At 39.6% G+C, this 15320-nt stretch overlaps 1 protein-coding gene across 5 annotated transcripts in view; it reads right to left on the bottom strand.

Moving 5' to 3' along the window:
* The window catches only part of ZNF19 (zinc finger protein 19), a 42791-nt gene that overhangs the window by 19162 nt on the left and 8309 nt on the right, over nt 1–15320 (bottom strand). For 4 of the 5 annotated variants that reach the window (XM_022583263.3, XM_022583266.3, XM_089903302.1 and 1 more), the window contains 3 exons: nt 11750–14128; nt 8229–8348; nt 3020–3163 (listed from right to left, as the gene is read on the bottom strand). In XM_022583263.3, coding sequence (XP_022438971.2) covers nt 13035–14128 — 1094 coding nt within the window. In that variant the 3' untranslated portion in view covers nt 3020–3163; nt 8229–8348; nt 11750–13034. The remainder of the gene's footprint in view (nt 1–3019; nt 3164–8228; nt 8349–11749; nt 14129–15320) is intronic. The other variant, XM_022583265.3, reaches the window with a different exon arrangement.

Genomic DNA, 15320 nt, shown 5'->3' with positions numbered 1-15320 from the left:
AAAAATTCAAAAAATAACCCTGTCAAGATTTGTAAAATTAAATATAAAGCAGGGATGAAATTTTCATCATGAGCTATTTGATGGGGCTGGTAGATCATTATATGCATTATTAACAATTCTGATTAATGGGCGGGATTTTAAAATGTTGGTCATTAGTGTTTCTATAGCTGAAATACAATGATGATTTTTCAGATCATTGGCCATGATTACATTGCATTTAAGAATAATGATGACACATTGTATTTGTTTTGAGTACTATTTTGGTAGTTTTGTAGGTCTTCAAAACCTTCACAAATTTATGGTGGGCTTGGGTTAACTGGGTTAACTGAGTAGTTGTGATATTGTATTGAATTTTGGTGAATCGTTTTTGTGCTTAATGGTTTTTAAGATTTGTTTAAAGAGAATGTGAATAGTTTTTGGTTATACAACAGCTATGTCTACTAAGCAGTGTCCTGAGGTTTGAGAGTCTAATAAAACCCTCTTAGGTGTATTTCTTTAATGTTATGATGGACATGCAAATTAAAACCACAAAGTGGTATCTATTCACATATAATAAATGATTATAATCAAGAACAAACAAAAATGCTGGCAACAATGTAGAGAAACTGGAACCCTTACACATTGCTTGTGGAAATGTATAGTTTGGCATTTCCTCCAAAAAGGTAAAATACAATTAGAGTCTGGTTCAAGAGCTCAATGCCTAGATATATGCCACAAAGAATTTGAAACAGGAGTTCAGACAAAAACTTGTACATGAATATTCATAGCAGCATTGCTTACATTGGCCCAATGGTAGAAAAAATTCAAATATCCATCAGTGGATGAATGGATAAGCAAAAGAGGGTAGATCTATAAAAAGTTCCATATTATTCTGCCATACATAGAAATATAGCAAAATGGTGCCATCTGCTGTGGAAAAACAGTATGGCAGTTCATCAAAAACAAAGTATGATTCATCACTTCCACTTCAGGATATATACCCAAGAGGTTTGAAAGGAGGGAGTTAAACAGATATTTGTACACCCATATTCACAGCAGCATTACACTGGCCAAAAGGCACAAGCAACCCAAGTGTCCGTGGATAGATGAATTGATAAGCAAAATGTGATAATATACACAAAGGTACATTATTCAGCCTTAAAAACTAAGGAAATTCAGACACATGCTACAACATGTATGAGTCTTAAAGTCATTATGCTAAGTGAAATAACCCAGTCACAAAAGGACGAATATTATATGATCCCACTTCTATGAGGTATCCAGAGAAGTGAAATTCAGAGACAGAAAGTAGAATGTGGTTGACAAGGGTTGAAGGGAGTTAATGTTTAATGGATGCAGTTTCACTTGGAATAAAACAAGTACAGGAGATGGATGGTGAGGATATTTGTACAATAATATAAATGTGAATGTCACAGAACTATATATTTTAAATGGTTTAAGTGGTAAATGTTATGTTCGATATTTAATCACAATGGAAAATGTGAATGAAGTACTGATACAAGTTACAACATGTATGAACATTGAAAACATCCTAAGAGAAAGAAGCTATGCAGAAAAGGCCACCCAGATCATACTCATCTTGTGTGCTTTAAATCCATCAAGGCTGTGAAAATGAGGGGAAGTCTCAAGATTGCTTCCAGAAAAAGAAAACTGGGTCAGAATGGAAAAAGACATTTTCATGCTTTGGGGCAGGTGATGGAAGTGGAGCCAGTGGATTGGATTAGAAGGTGAAAACCATAATGATTTCTCATATGGGGGTTATAGGGGTGTTTCCTGGGAGAGTGTCCCTTTTTGGGGTGGAAACACAATGGAAACAGTCATTGAAATTGGCATATGTGGTAAAACAGTGATGACTGGGGAATCTGAACTTACAGATAAAGACTACATTGTACTGCTACTGCAAGTTTTCTGTACGTCTGAAGTTAGTAGAAAGTAAATAACTTTTCAAAACATGTCAACACCATGCCAGAAGAATAGATAAGACATCAAACTTCATGAGGAGGCCAAGCCCTACCCAGATTCATTTCACCCAAAATGGTTAAGCTGCTTAACTGCTCTTGTAGGAATCATATATTATTAAGAGGTGCTATGGGAAGATTATATTATTAGCAGTCACTGTGTCTTGGGGGTTGTGGATGACCTGGGATGTGGTAGAAACAAAGGGATTTTTGAATTACAATTTTCCACATCAAACCGCCAAAAGTTACAAGTAATACATGAATTTAGTAAAGGTGCATGATACAAAAGCAATACACAAAAATCATTTGAGTTTCTATACACTAATAAAGAAGTATCAGAAAGAAAAATTAAGAAAACGACCCCATTTACAGCTGCATCAAAAAGAACAAAATACCTAGGTATAGATTTAACCAATGATGTGAAAGACCTGCACAATGAAAACTGTAAGACACTAATAAAGAAACCGAAGAAGACACAAATAAAAATATTCGTGATCAGGCACTGGAAGAATATTCTTAAAACGTTCATCCTTCCAAAGCAGTGTACACATTCAATTCAATCTCTAACATAATGAAAGTGGCATTTTTCACAGAAACAGAACAAACAATTCTATATATCCTGTGTGGAACCAAAAAGGACCCCAAATAGCCAAAGCAATCCTAAGGAAGAGAACACAGCTGGAGTCAACTCGCCCCCCTGACTTCTAACTACACTGTGAAGCTACAGGAACCAAAAGCAAAACTTGGCATAAAAACAGGCACATGTACCAGAGGAACAGAACAGAGAACCCAGAAATACACCCACATGTATGTGGTCACTTAATTTATGACAAAGCTGCCAAGGACATACACTGGGGTAAAGTCCCCTCAATAAACTGATGCCAAAGAAACTAGATACCACACACCAAAGAAAGACACTGGAAACTGTCTACACTACACACAAAATGACCTGAAATCCACAGTTTTCCACATCAAGCCCATTGTCTGCTGGCTTCTCTGAAAATAGACCCCCTTTCAGCAGTCAGCCGCATACAGGAAGCTTCTCCCCACTTTTTCTTTACCTTTTACTCCTGTGGTGGTGCCTCCCAGCAGGTCCTGAAGACGCTGGCTCCTGTCTGCATGGACTAGTATGTCCGGAGGAGACCAACCTTCTGTCTGTGTTGACTCAGCCAGTCATTGTCCGGAAGCCAAAGCCCTGGAGAATCCTGAAAACACCAAGCCCCGGTCAGCTGCATGGAATCAAGTCCTCCGGCTGAACACTCACTAGCCTCGAAAGTCAGAGAGGTGGACTTGGCTCCACCTGCTGGCCAGTTTGGAAGTGCAAGCCTCAGCCACTTACCTTCCACTGGAGGCCCTGCTCTCAGCTGGCAGGTCTGATGAATCCACTAAATTTGAAAATTCAGACTCAAGTGGAGCCCCAAATCCCATGATAAGCCACAAACGGAAAGAAAAAGATTTGCAAAACACTTATAAAGGATTTGTACTCATTATATCAAGAACTATAGAACAAACAACTCCATTAGAAATGGGTAAAATCTGAATGGAGACCTGGCCAAAGTAGATAGTAAGTAAGCATACAAAAATATACTCAACATCATATATCATTAGGGACTTACAAATTAAAACAATGAGATAGCACTGCACAACTATTAAAACTGCTGAACTCAAAAAAAAAAAAGACACTACCAATTGATGGAGTGTGAGGAACAATGGGAACTATACATCACTGCCAATAAAATGGATATACAGCTACTCTGTAAGACATTTTGGAAGATTTTTCCAAAGCTAAACAAATCTCACCTAAAGAGCCAACATCCTGCCTCCAGTATTTAGACAACTGCTCTGCAGAACTAGGTCCAAACAAAAACGAGGATGCAATTAAGCACAGCATCTCTATTCAGAATGGCTAAAAACTTAAATCAGTATGCCCTTCAACAGATGAACATATAAGAAAACTGGGGTACATCCATGTTGGGGGAACAATATGCTACCCCAAAATATGCCTGTTTGGTGTAAGGATTATTTTGGCTTGATTGATTGTTTTTAAAAAAGACAATTTCTGAAAACCAAGTCAAGATTACACTTTTGTGAAGGAAATTTACATTTATAAGGGAAATCTCCATTTAAAAAGTTGTCTCCCTCTCTGTACCAGGAATAGACAGATGACTAAATCTCATGAAACACTTATCAGTAGAGAAGGCCGGGACTTAAATCTGCGTTTTCTTTTTTTTTAATTTTTTTTAATTTTTAAATTTTAATTTAATTAATTTATTTTTGGCTGCATTGGGTCTTCATTGCTGCACGCGGGCTTTCTCTAGTTGCAGCCAGCAGGGGCTACTCTTCGTCGTGGTGCTTCTCATTGTGGTGGCTTCTCTTGCTGCAGAGCACGGGCTCTAGGCTCACGGACTTCAGTAGTTGTGGCATGCGGGCTCAGTAGTTGTGGCTCACGGGCTCTAGAGCGCAGGCTCAGTAGTTGTGGCTCAAGGGCTTAGTTGTTCTGCAGCATGTGGGATTTTCCCGGACGAGGGCTCAAACCCGTGTCCCCTGCATTGGCAGTCGGATTCTTAACCACTAGGCCACCAGGGAAGCCCTTCTTTTGTTTTTAGGTGAAGATGGTATTTAAGGTGATGACTTAGGCCATTTCAGGGACTAACTTTTCCTGGGCATCGCCCATGCATATAGGAAGTACAAATGTTATTAAACTTCTCTTTGTTTTTCTGATGGTAATCTTTTATTACGGGGGCACTTCTCAACCAAGAACCTAGGAGGGTAGAGGGAAAATTATTTTTCCTCTCATACACATGCAATGGAATACTATTCAGACATAGAAAGGAATAAACCATCAACCTTTGCAAAAAACATGGATTAATCTTACGCGTATACAGTATTGCTAAGTGAAAAAATCCAGGAGGAGGTACACACTGTATGACCCCACTTATACGACATTCGGGAATAGGCAAAACAAAGATGGTAGGGCTTCCCACTGGTGGTGCAGTGGTTAAGAATCCGCCTGCCAATGCAGAGGTCACAGGTTCGAGCCCTGGTCCAGGAAAATCCCACATGCCACAGAGCAACTAAGCCTGTGTGCCACAACTACTGAGCCTGCGCTCTAGAGCTTGTGAGCCACAACTACTGAAGCCTGTGCGCCTAGAGCCCGTGCTCCGCAACAAGAGAAGCCACTGCAATGAGAAACCCGTGCACTGCAATGAAGAGTAGCCCCTGCTCACTGCAACTAAAGAAAGCCTGCGCACAGCAATGAAGACCCAAAAATAAAATAAATTTATTTAAAAAAAAAAAGATGGTAAACAAGTTATGGTGTGGGGTTTGAAATGTTCTATATGGTACTTTGATGGATACTTGCCACTATGCATTAATCTAAACCCATGGGTTTTTACAACCCAACAAGTAAATCATAATCAAATTTATTTAGGATATGGGAGTGTCACAGGATGGAATACGGATGTGACAAAGAATCTAACTGATTTAGAAATGTACGAAAAAAACTCACTGTTGGTAGGGCAAAAGGTGCTGACTTAAGTAACTATGGAAATAAATGGACTCTGTAGAGCAAAGGCAAAATGTGCTATACATAAATACTGGACTCTGTAAGTTCTTTCCCATGGTGGTAATACCTAACAATAGTTACTACTACTATATCTCTAATCTAAAGGGAGCAAGCAATGAATTCAATGTAGGACAGGTGGTAGGCTGGCATCTTACATTTGGAATCGATAGTTACAGAAAAGCAAAGGCAGAAGGTTACAATAACCATGCAATAATGGATAGATTATATTTCCTCAATTTTAAAAACTTTTGTGCATCAAAAGATGATATCCAAAAAGTGAAAACACAGCCGGCAGAAAGGAAGAAAATATTTGCACATTGTATTATATCAGACAAGAATCTGTTCTTCAGAATATATCAAGAACGTTTACAAAACATCAACAAAAAGACAACACAAATTTTAAAATGGAAAATGACTTGAATAGACCTGTCCCCAGACAAGAAAAGCAAATAATCAACAAGCACGTGAAAAGGTGTAAAACATCAGTTGTTGTGCAGGAAATGCAAAGTAATACCATAATTCAGTACTCCTTCACACATACTAATGGTTATAATCAAAAAACAGAAATTAACAAATGTTAACACTGTAGAGAAAATGAAACCTAACATTGCTTGTGGAAATGGAAAATGGTGCAGCTCATGTGTACAGTAGTTTGGCATTTCCAATAAAAGATAAAAATACAATTATCATATGGTACAACAACGTCACTCCTATAGACCCCAAAAAATTGAAAACAGGTATTCAAAATGTTGGAGAGGATGTGGAGAAAAGGGAACCCTCCTACACTGTTGGTGGGAATGTAAGTTGGTGCAGCCACTATGGAGAACAGTATGGAGGTTCCTCAGAAAACTAAAAATAGAACTACCATATGATCCAACAAGCCCATTCCTGGGCATATATCCAGACAAAACTCTAATCCAAAAAGATACATGCACCCCTATGTTCACAGCAGCACTATTCACAACAGCCAAGACATGGAAACCACCTTAATGTCCATCGACAGATGAATGGGTAAAGAAGATGGGATACATATATACAACGGAATACTACTGAGCCATAAAAAAGAATGAAATAATGCCATTTACAGCGACATGGATGCAACTAGAGATTATCATACTAAGTGAAGTAAGTCAGAAAGACAAATACCATATGATATCACTTATATGTGGAATCTAAAATATGACCCAAATGAACCTATTTATGAAACAGACAGACATGGAGAACAGAGTTGTGGTTGCCAAGGGGGAGGGGGGTGGGGGAAGGATGGAGTGGGAGGTTGGGGTGAGCAGATGTAAGCTATTATATATAGAATGGATAAACAAGGTTCTACTGTATAGCACAGAGAACTATATTCAGTATCCTATGATAAACAATGGAAAAGTATTTAATATATATATGTATAACTGAATCACTGCTGTATAGTAGAAATTAACACATTGTAAATCAACTATACTTCAATAAAAAATAAATTAAAAAATAAAAACAGGTGTGCAAACAAAAACTTGTACACAAATATTCATAGCAGTGCAGTTCACAATAGCCAAAAGGTAGAAACAAGTAAAATGTCCTTCAAAGGGTGAATGGATAAATAAAATGGGTAAATCCATAAACTAACCTATACCATATAAAGGAATGAAGTAAAATGGTGGTGCCACTCTGGAAAACAATATGGTAGTTCCTCAAAAACTTAGACAATTAATATATGATCTGTCAATTCTACTTCAGTATATATACTCAAAATATTTGAAAGCAGAAACTGAAACAGATGTTTGTACAACCATATTCATAGCAGCATTATTCACAGTAGCCAAAAGGTGGCAGAAACCCAAGTACCCATCAACAGATGAATGAGTAAACAAAATATGGTATGAACGAATAAACACAATAGGACATGATTCAGCCTTTAAAACTAAAGTAATTCTCATACATGCCACAACATGGATGAACCTTGAAGTCACCATGCTGAGTGAAATAAGTCAGTCCAGAGAAGTCAAATTCAGAGACAAAAAGAATGTGGTTTCCAGGGGCTGAGGGCTGTGAGTGAATGGATACAGAGTTTCACTTGAGAAAAAATTTTTAAAGTTCTAGACATGGATGGTGAGGTTATTTGTACAACAGTATGGAGGTAGCTAATGCCACAGAACTGTACACTTAAAATGTTTAAATGGTAAATGTCATGTCATGTATTTTTAATAACAGTGGGGAAAAATGAATTAAGTACTGATAAGTGTTACAACATGGATGAACACTGAAAACATCCGTACTGAAAAAAGCCATACAGAAAAGGCCACCCTGATCACATACTTGTCTTGTGTGCCTTAAATCCATTAAGGTTATAAAAATAAGGGAAAATCTAAGTAATCATTCCAAAAAAAAGAAAACCGGATCAGAATGGAAAAAGATACTTTCAAACATTTGGACAGCTGGTGAAAGTTAAACTGGGCTTATGGATTAAATTATAATGTGGGTACCATATAATTTCTTGACTTGGGGCTTATGTGCTGGTTCTCAGGGAGAGTATCCCTGTTTTGGGTAAAACACACTGGAGTATTTTGTGTGAAGTGGCAAATGTGAATACTTTTTACCTTTGTGGAAAATTTTCTGTATGTGTGAAATTACTAGAAATTACTTTTCAAAACAACCATGTCAATACCATGCCAGAAAAACAGAACACATCGAACTTCGTTATAAATGCCAAGACTTACTCAGATCCAGTTCAACGAAAGCTGTGATGTTAATTGGCCTTGTAGGAGTCCACATGTTATTAAGAGAGACCGTAAGAAGATTACACTAGGAGCCACCATGTCTTGAGTGTTATGGATGACCTGGGATACAGTAGAAACAGTGGGATTTTAGAATTACAACTTTCCACATCACTCCACAAAAAAAACTGTTGGAATAAAATTTAGTGAAGTTGCAGACTATAAAATCAATACACAAAAATCAGTTAAGTTTCTATGCACTAATAATGAACCACTAGAAAGAGACATTACGAAAATCCCATTTATAACTTCATCAGAAAGAACAAAATACCTAGGAATAAAATTAACCAAGGACATGAGAGACCTGTACTCAGAAAACTATCAAGCACTGATTTTAAAAATGGAAGACACAAATAAATAGAAAAATATTCTGTGCTCATGGATTGGAAGAATTACTATTACTAAAATGTCCATTCTACCCAAAGCCATCTACAGATTCAATGCAATCTTGATTAAATTTCCAGTTGCATTTTTCATAAAGCCAGAAATAATAATATTTGTATGGAACCACAAAGGATCCTGAATGGCCAAAGGGATTCTGAGAAAAAAGAAAACAGTTGGAGGCATCTCCCCCTCTGACTTCAAACTGTATCACAGAACTAAGGTAACCAAAACAGTGTGGAACTGTCACAAACACAGATACATGGAATAAAGGAACAGAATAGAGAGCCCAGCAATAAACCCACATATGTGTGGTTAGTTAATTCATGACAGTAGGGCCAAGAACATACAACAGGGAAAGGACAGTCCCCTGAAAAAATGGTATTGGGAAAACTGGACACTACTCTCCAAGTAATTAATTAGAAAACATGGAATGAAATGAATATAGACATAAACTTTACAACTTATACCCAAACTCACCCAAAATTGTCCACAAACTTAAATTAAAAAACTATAAAAATTCTAGAAGAAAACGGAAAAGAAATCTACATGACCTTGGGTGTGGAGATGACTTAACACACACCACCAAAAGCCTATCAACAAGAAAAAAGTTAATAATGTGGATTTTATAAAATTAGAAAAACCACAAATTGAGAGAAAAATATTTGCCAAGCACATAGCTAATAAAGGATTTATAATCAAATTTTCCCAAGAACCCTAGAACAAAAAACCTCATTAAAAATGGGCAAAGATCGGAACAGACTCCTGGCCAAAGAAGATATACAGAGTGTAAACAGGCATACAAGAATATACTCAACTTCATATACCATTAGGGAAATACAAATTAAAACAACAATGAGCTAGCACTGCACACCTATTTGAACTGCTAACTCCAAAAAATGACAATATCAACTGGGGGAAGAACAACAGGAACTTTCCTTCTCTGCTGGTGGAGTACAGGTACAATCACTCTGGAAGACAGTTTGGCAGTTTTTTCCAAAACTAAAAAAGTCTTAGCATAGGATAGAAAAATCAGACCTCTAGTATTTAGACAATTGCTTTGAAAAACTGTGTTCAAACAAAAACTACCATAAAATTATACACAAGTTCTATTCATAATGGCTAAAAGCTTAAAGATATTAGGATGTTCTTCTGTAGATGAACGCATAAGATTATTGGGGCACCTACATGTCAAGGGTAAGAGCATATGGACCCCCAAATATGCCTGTTTGATATAAGATTTTAGGCTGATTTTTTTTCAAAACTGCAAACATGGAACAATATAAACGCATTAGAAGTTGCTTTTTATGAGGTCGTTACAGGGTGGGATCTGAACCAAGAATAAAGAAGGGTGGAGGAAAATTTATTTTTCCTTTCCTATATATGCAATGGAATACAATTTAACAATAGAAAGATATGAACCACAAGCCCAAGCAAAGACAAAGATGACTCTATGTATATATTGCTAAGTGTGTCAACCAAAACAAAATAACATAATGCAGGAGACAACAAACAGGAAAAGAATTTATTTGGGGTCTTTAAGAATTGCTGTTTGGGAGACACAGATTCAGGTAACCCTGAAAGTGAAAGGTTCTTGCCTCGTCCCAGGCAGAATTCAGAGATGAGACAGGGAGGTCAAGAAAGTAAAGTGAGGATTTATTTAAGCTATAGTATGCTCTTGGGGAGAGCGGGCAGGCTCAGGTGAGTTAAGCTGCCCTGAGTTTTTTTGGCAAGCCCGTTACATGGGGTGTAATGTTCATTGGGGAGGGAGGGATTTAGGGGTCATATTCCCTGATTTTCACCCCAGTGCCACCTTCCCGGGGGGAGGAGGAATTTTTGTCCTTATTTAGCCTTGATCAGAAGTGCCATGGCTTCTGTGCATGATGGGTACTTCTTATCTGCAAGGCTAATTTTATTGTAATGAGAGCATAATGAGCAAAAGGTTACATTCGGACACCAGATTCCCGCCTTTTCCTACCTTTCTTTGCCTCCAGGACACTTATCCCAAAATGTATGGTTTCCTGCCAGTTTGGAGGTTCCAAGGACCCCACCCCACCCTCGCCTTTTACAAGACACATGGTTTCCTGCCATCTGGCCCATGCCCCCCCCCCTTTCTCTGCTCACATCTAGCTACCTTCCTGCTTTAACAAAAGAATTTCTGGGGAAGAGAAAGAGGGGCTTTTAAAAACAAAAAAGCAATGAGGTTGATAAAAGGTGCCTGCCAATAAATGCAACTGACTCTTGGAAGTCTGAAGATATTTGCCCTTAAAGAATTGCCAGTTGTTACAGGTAAAATAAGTTGATAGATTTTCATGGATTATTTTAGTGTAGGAGTCCAATAAGTATATAGACTGTCAGGAGTTCCTGGCAGATGTTCTGGATGATTCCAACAGATGAAAAACACCCCCATTTAATATGGAAAATACAAGCAGACCAATTAACCATCCTCTGACCCTTTCTCCTTGCTAGTTCTCTCCGTGTTCTGGGATTTCCCCCTCCTGGGACACAGAGGAAACAGGGACAGAGTTGTTTGGCAGCTCCCCTTAAATCTGACCCCACCCAGTGTCTTTATCTTCCCCAGACATGCCCCGCCCAATGAGGACACCATGCCAGAGGGAGTCTCAGGAATCAATGATCCTGATGTGGGCTTCCCTGGTAGCACAGTGGTTATGAATCTGCCTGCCAATGCAGGAGACACGGGTTCGAGCCCTGGTCTGGGAAGATCCCACATGCTGTGGAGCAACTAAGCCCATGTGCCACAACTACTGAGCCTGCGCTCTAGAGCCTGCAAGCCACAACTACTGAAGCCCAAGTGCCACAACTACTGAAGCCCGCACGCCTAGAGCCTGTGCTCCGCAACGAGAAGCCATTGCAGTAAGTTCATGCACCACAATGAAGAGCAGCCCTCACTCACCGCAACTAAAGAAAGCCTGCATGTAACAATGAAGACCTAATGCAGCCAAAAGTAAATAAATAAAATTTTAAAAATGATCCTGATGTGTCAGGACTTATTTGATTACAAGGGACTAGACACGCTTACTCAAGTAAAATAAATATTTTAAATGACAGAAATTAATCCTTACAAGAGACAAGTTGAAAACTGGGTTCAGAGGTGTCAGGTCCAAGGGCTCACGTGCTTGTAGTGTGACCTGGTCCCTCTCCGACCATCAGCCTGCTGAGTGCCTTGTGGTCCCATTCACAGGCACAGTTTCTCTCACTGCATCCAGCAACTCCAAAATGACACAAGCTTAAAGTCCATACTGGGAATGGTTTCTCCTTCAGTAGGCTTCCTTGAAAACTCATGGCTTAGAATGCCTTTGGCCTGGCTTGGATAACATTCTCATCCTTGCACTGATCACAGCAATCAGAGGATGGAAGATGGGATCGGCCAGGTGGGTGGAATGTGGGGTCAGCCCTCTGAAACTATTTGGACTGGAAGCAGGTTAAGATGTAGCTTCCAAAGGAAAGCTGAGGTGCTGCACTTGGACATGAGGACAGATGCTGGCTCGGTGAAAGCAGCAGATTCCCTATCACTGACCACCCACTGCACAGCACAGAATCTGAAGCACAAGATAGAAAGGGATTCACTTAGGGTTAGGGGCTGCAGCCACCCATCTAATGTTCTTGCTATCCTTTCACGACAGCAAGAAGTTTTTCCATTTGCTGAAAAGCAAGGTTGATGATATGGTAAACTCGAGGCTCCTGCCTTGGGCATCAGGTCCTTGCATAGCTCATGTGCCCTAGGAAGGCACACAGACCTCACTCTTGTTCCTGGGGGGTGGTAGCCCAGAATTCATGCCTGCCCCCCAGCCACATTAATCAACCACTCCCAAAGAACAAACATTGCTCATTTTTCCAGTCTCCTCTCTCCATGACAAAGAGCAGACACCAAATGCTAACGGTGGCAGAAAATTCTTGTTCAGTGACTTACTGGGAGGTTCGAGGATTATTCAGTACCATGGAATTAATAATTGGCAGGCTTTCCAAAGTCCACATGGGTGCACGTGGCTCTCCAACACCATTCAGCCACTGTGAAACTGCCCATTAGGAGGCCCAGCTGCTTCACGAGTATGAGTGATTAAGATCTTAATGAGTAGGACTGTCAAAAGTTTGTTAACAACTGGAAGGCGAAAGGATTGCCAGGCCACAGTCTGCCATCTGGTTGTTGTGCCAGGGCCACACTCACCATTTACAAGGTTATTAACTCTTGCCAAGTCTGGGATTCTAACTGGACTATCTTGGGTTATCTACTGACATCTGAACCAACAGCTATAGCTTGAGGGAAGGAACCTGCAGCTGAGCTGGGGCTGTGTCACAAATTCTACCCCTGAGTGGAAGACGGAATCCAAAAGGAAATTTAGTGTACTATTACCAGTAAAAGGGGGTAAAAAATTCTGGGAGGCCAAAACATCCAACATCCAGCACTGGCTTCTCTCCAGGGCGGATATGATCTAGCTGGGAAGAAGTCCTAAAGGTTTTTTCATACTTGACATATTCACAGGTTTTCTCTCTAGTATGGACTCTTTGATGCTGAAGCAGATTTCTTTTGCTAGTAAAGACTATTCCACACTCATCACACACATAGGAAGTCTCCTGAATATGGATTCTTAGATGCCTTTTTAATTGATCCTGAGCACTAAAGGCTTTTCCACAATCTACACAGTCAAAGGGTTTCACCTCACTGTGGACTCGCTGGTGCCGATTTAGTTTTGTATGAAAATTGAAGGCTTGCCCACATATTTTACAAGAATAAGGCTTTTCCCCTGTGTGAATACGCTGATGCTGACTAAGATGAGAAGTCCGTCCGAAGCTTTTGCCACACTCATTACACTCATAAGGTTTCTCTCCAGTGTGGATTTTCTGATGTCGCAGCAGTGGTGAATTACCAACAAAAGCTTTTCCACACTCATTACACTCATAGGGTTTCTCCCCAGTGTGAATCCTCTGGTGTATAACAAACTCAGAACTACTGGTGAAACCATTTCCACACTCCTTGCAGAGATAGGGTCTGTCCCCACTGTGGATTCTCTGATGCCTGATCAGATTTGCGTTATCATTAAAGGCTCTCCCACACTCTTCACACTGATAGGGTTTCTCTCCAGTGTGGATTCTCTGATGTCGAATTAATGAAGAATTGCCATTAAAGGCTTTTCCACACTCATTACACTCAAAGGGTTTCTCCCCAGTGTGGATTCTCTGGTGTCTAACATAGTAAGAAAAATAGCTGAAGCATTTCCCACATTCCTCACATCTGAAGGGTTTCCTATTATAGTGGATTCTTGGAACCTTTCCTCTAATGTTTTTCACTGTGGGGATTTCCTGGTGCTTCTCCAGTTCACATGTTTCTAGGAAGCTGTTTCTCTTAAGAACATTCTTCTGTGGCCCATGTGACATCATCATATCTCTTTCTTCAGAAACTCCCCATGTTGGTGTTAACTCATTGTCAGTGTTGGTCCCAGCATCTGACATAACAAACAGAAAACAAAAATGCCACCTGAGGATTATACTAGAAAACAAAAGAACACTGAAAATTATTGTCATCCCCCCCTTATCTGCAGTTTCCCTTTCTCTAGTTTCTGTTTCCTTGTCAACCATGGTCTGAAAATATTAAATGGAAAATTCCAGAAATAACGATTCTTCAGTTTTAAATTGTGCACTGTTCTGAGTAGCATGATGAAAACTAGAGCCATCCCACTGTGATCAGATGTAAATCATCCCTCTGTATATGCTACCTGCCTATTACTAAGTAGCTGATTCAGTTATCAGATTGACCATTGCGGTATTGCAGTGCTTGTGTTTAAGTAACCCCTATTTTACTTCATAATGGCCCCAAAGTGCAAGAGGAGTGATGCTGGCAATTTAGATATTCTCTTACTGTGCCTAATTTATAAATTAAACTTTATCATAGGTATGTATGTATAGAAAAAGACATGGCATATACACAGTCAGTCCTCTGTAACCACGAATGAAGAACCCGCAGTTACAGGAGGCCTACTGTACTATGCCATTTTATGTATGAGACTTGAGCATCTGCAGATTTTGGTATCCACAGGGGTCCTGGAGCCAATCCCCGACAGATACCCAGGAACAACTACATAGGGTTCAGTATTATCCACAGTTTCAGGCACCCACTGGGGGTCTTAGAATGTATGCCCCACAGATAAGGGGGGACTACTGGATAGAGATTTTAGAGATTACTAAAACTCCCAACATCAGCCTGCTATTGAGACAAGACTAATAAAACGAAAGTGCCAAACATTCAAAAGCAGAGAACAGTTGAGATGGAAAGTTGTTTATATATTTCAGATACTGGTCTCTGTCAGATTATATTATGCCAGAAATTGAAGTGGATCTTCTATTCCCTTCCTCCAGTCAGACTACCTTCCTTTTTTTCCCATCTGCAACCCATTCTTATCTGTTGAACTCAGAACAAATGGCCCTGCCACTGAAGGAGCATCACCTGAGCTTCTAAACTGAAATTACTCTAACCTCTCCTCCTGCTATGCTTCACAGCCCACTGCCTATATATCAACAACAGCACTTGACACACATTTTGCAGCTCTAAACATCTGTTTCCATAACTTATATCCTCCAGAGCTCCTAAATCAAAGCTTGGCACATGGCAAGTGCTCAAAAACTGCTCCTGAATAAATC

The sequence above is a fragment of the Delphinapterus leucas genome, chromosome 20, assembly GCF_059928025.1.
Source record: "Delphinapterus leucas isolate spDelLeu-1000000601 "Yukka" chromosome 20, BTC_Dleu_Yukka2, whole genome shotgun sequence".
Taxonomy (NCBI): domain Eukaryota; kingdom Metazoa; phylum Chordata; class Mammalia; order Artiodactyla; family Monodontidae; genus Delphinapterus; species Delphinapterus leucas.
Note: the sequence above shows the minus strand (reverse complement) of the source record. Positions and strands in the feature narration are given on the sequence as shown.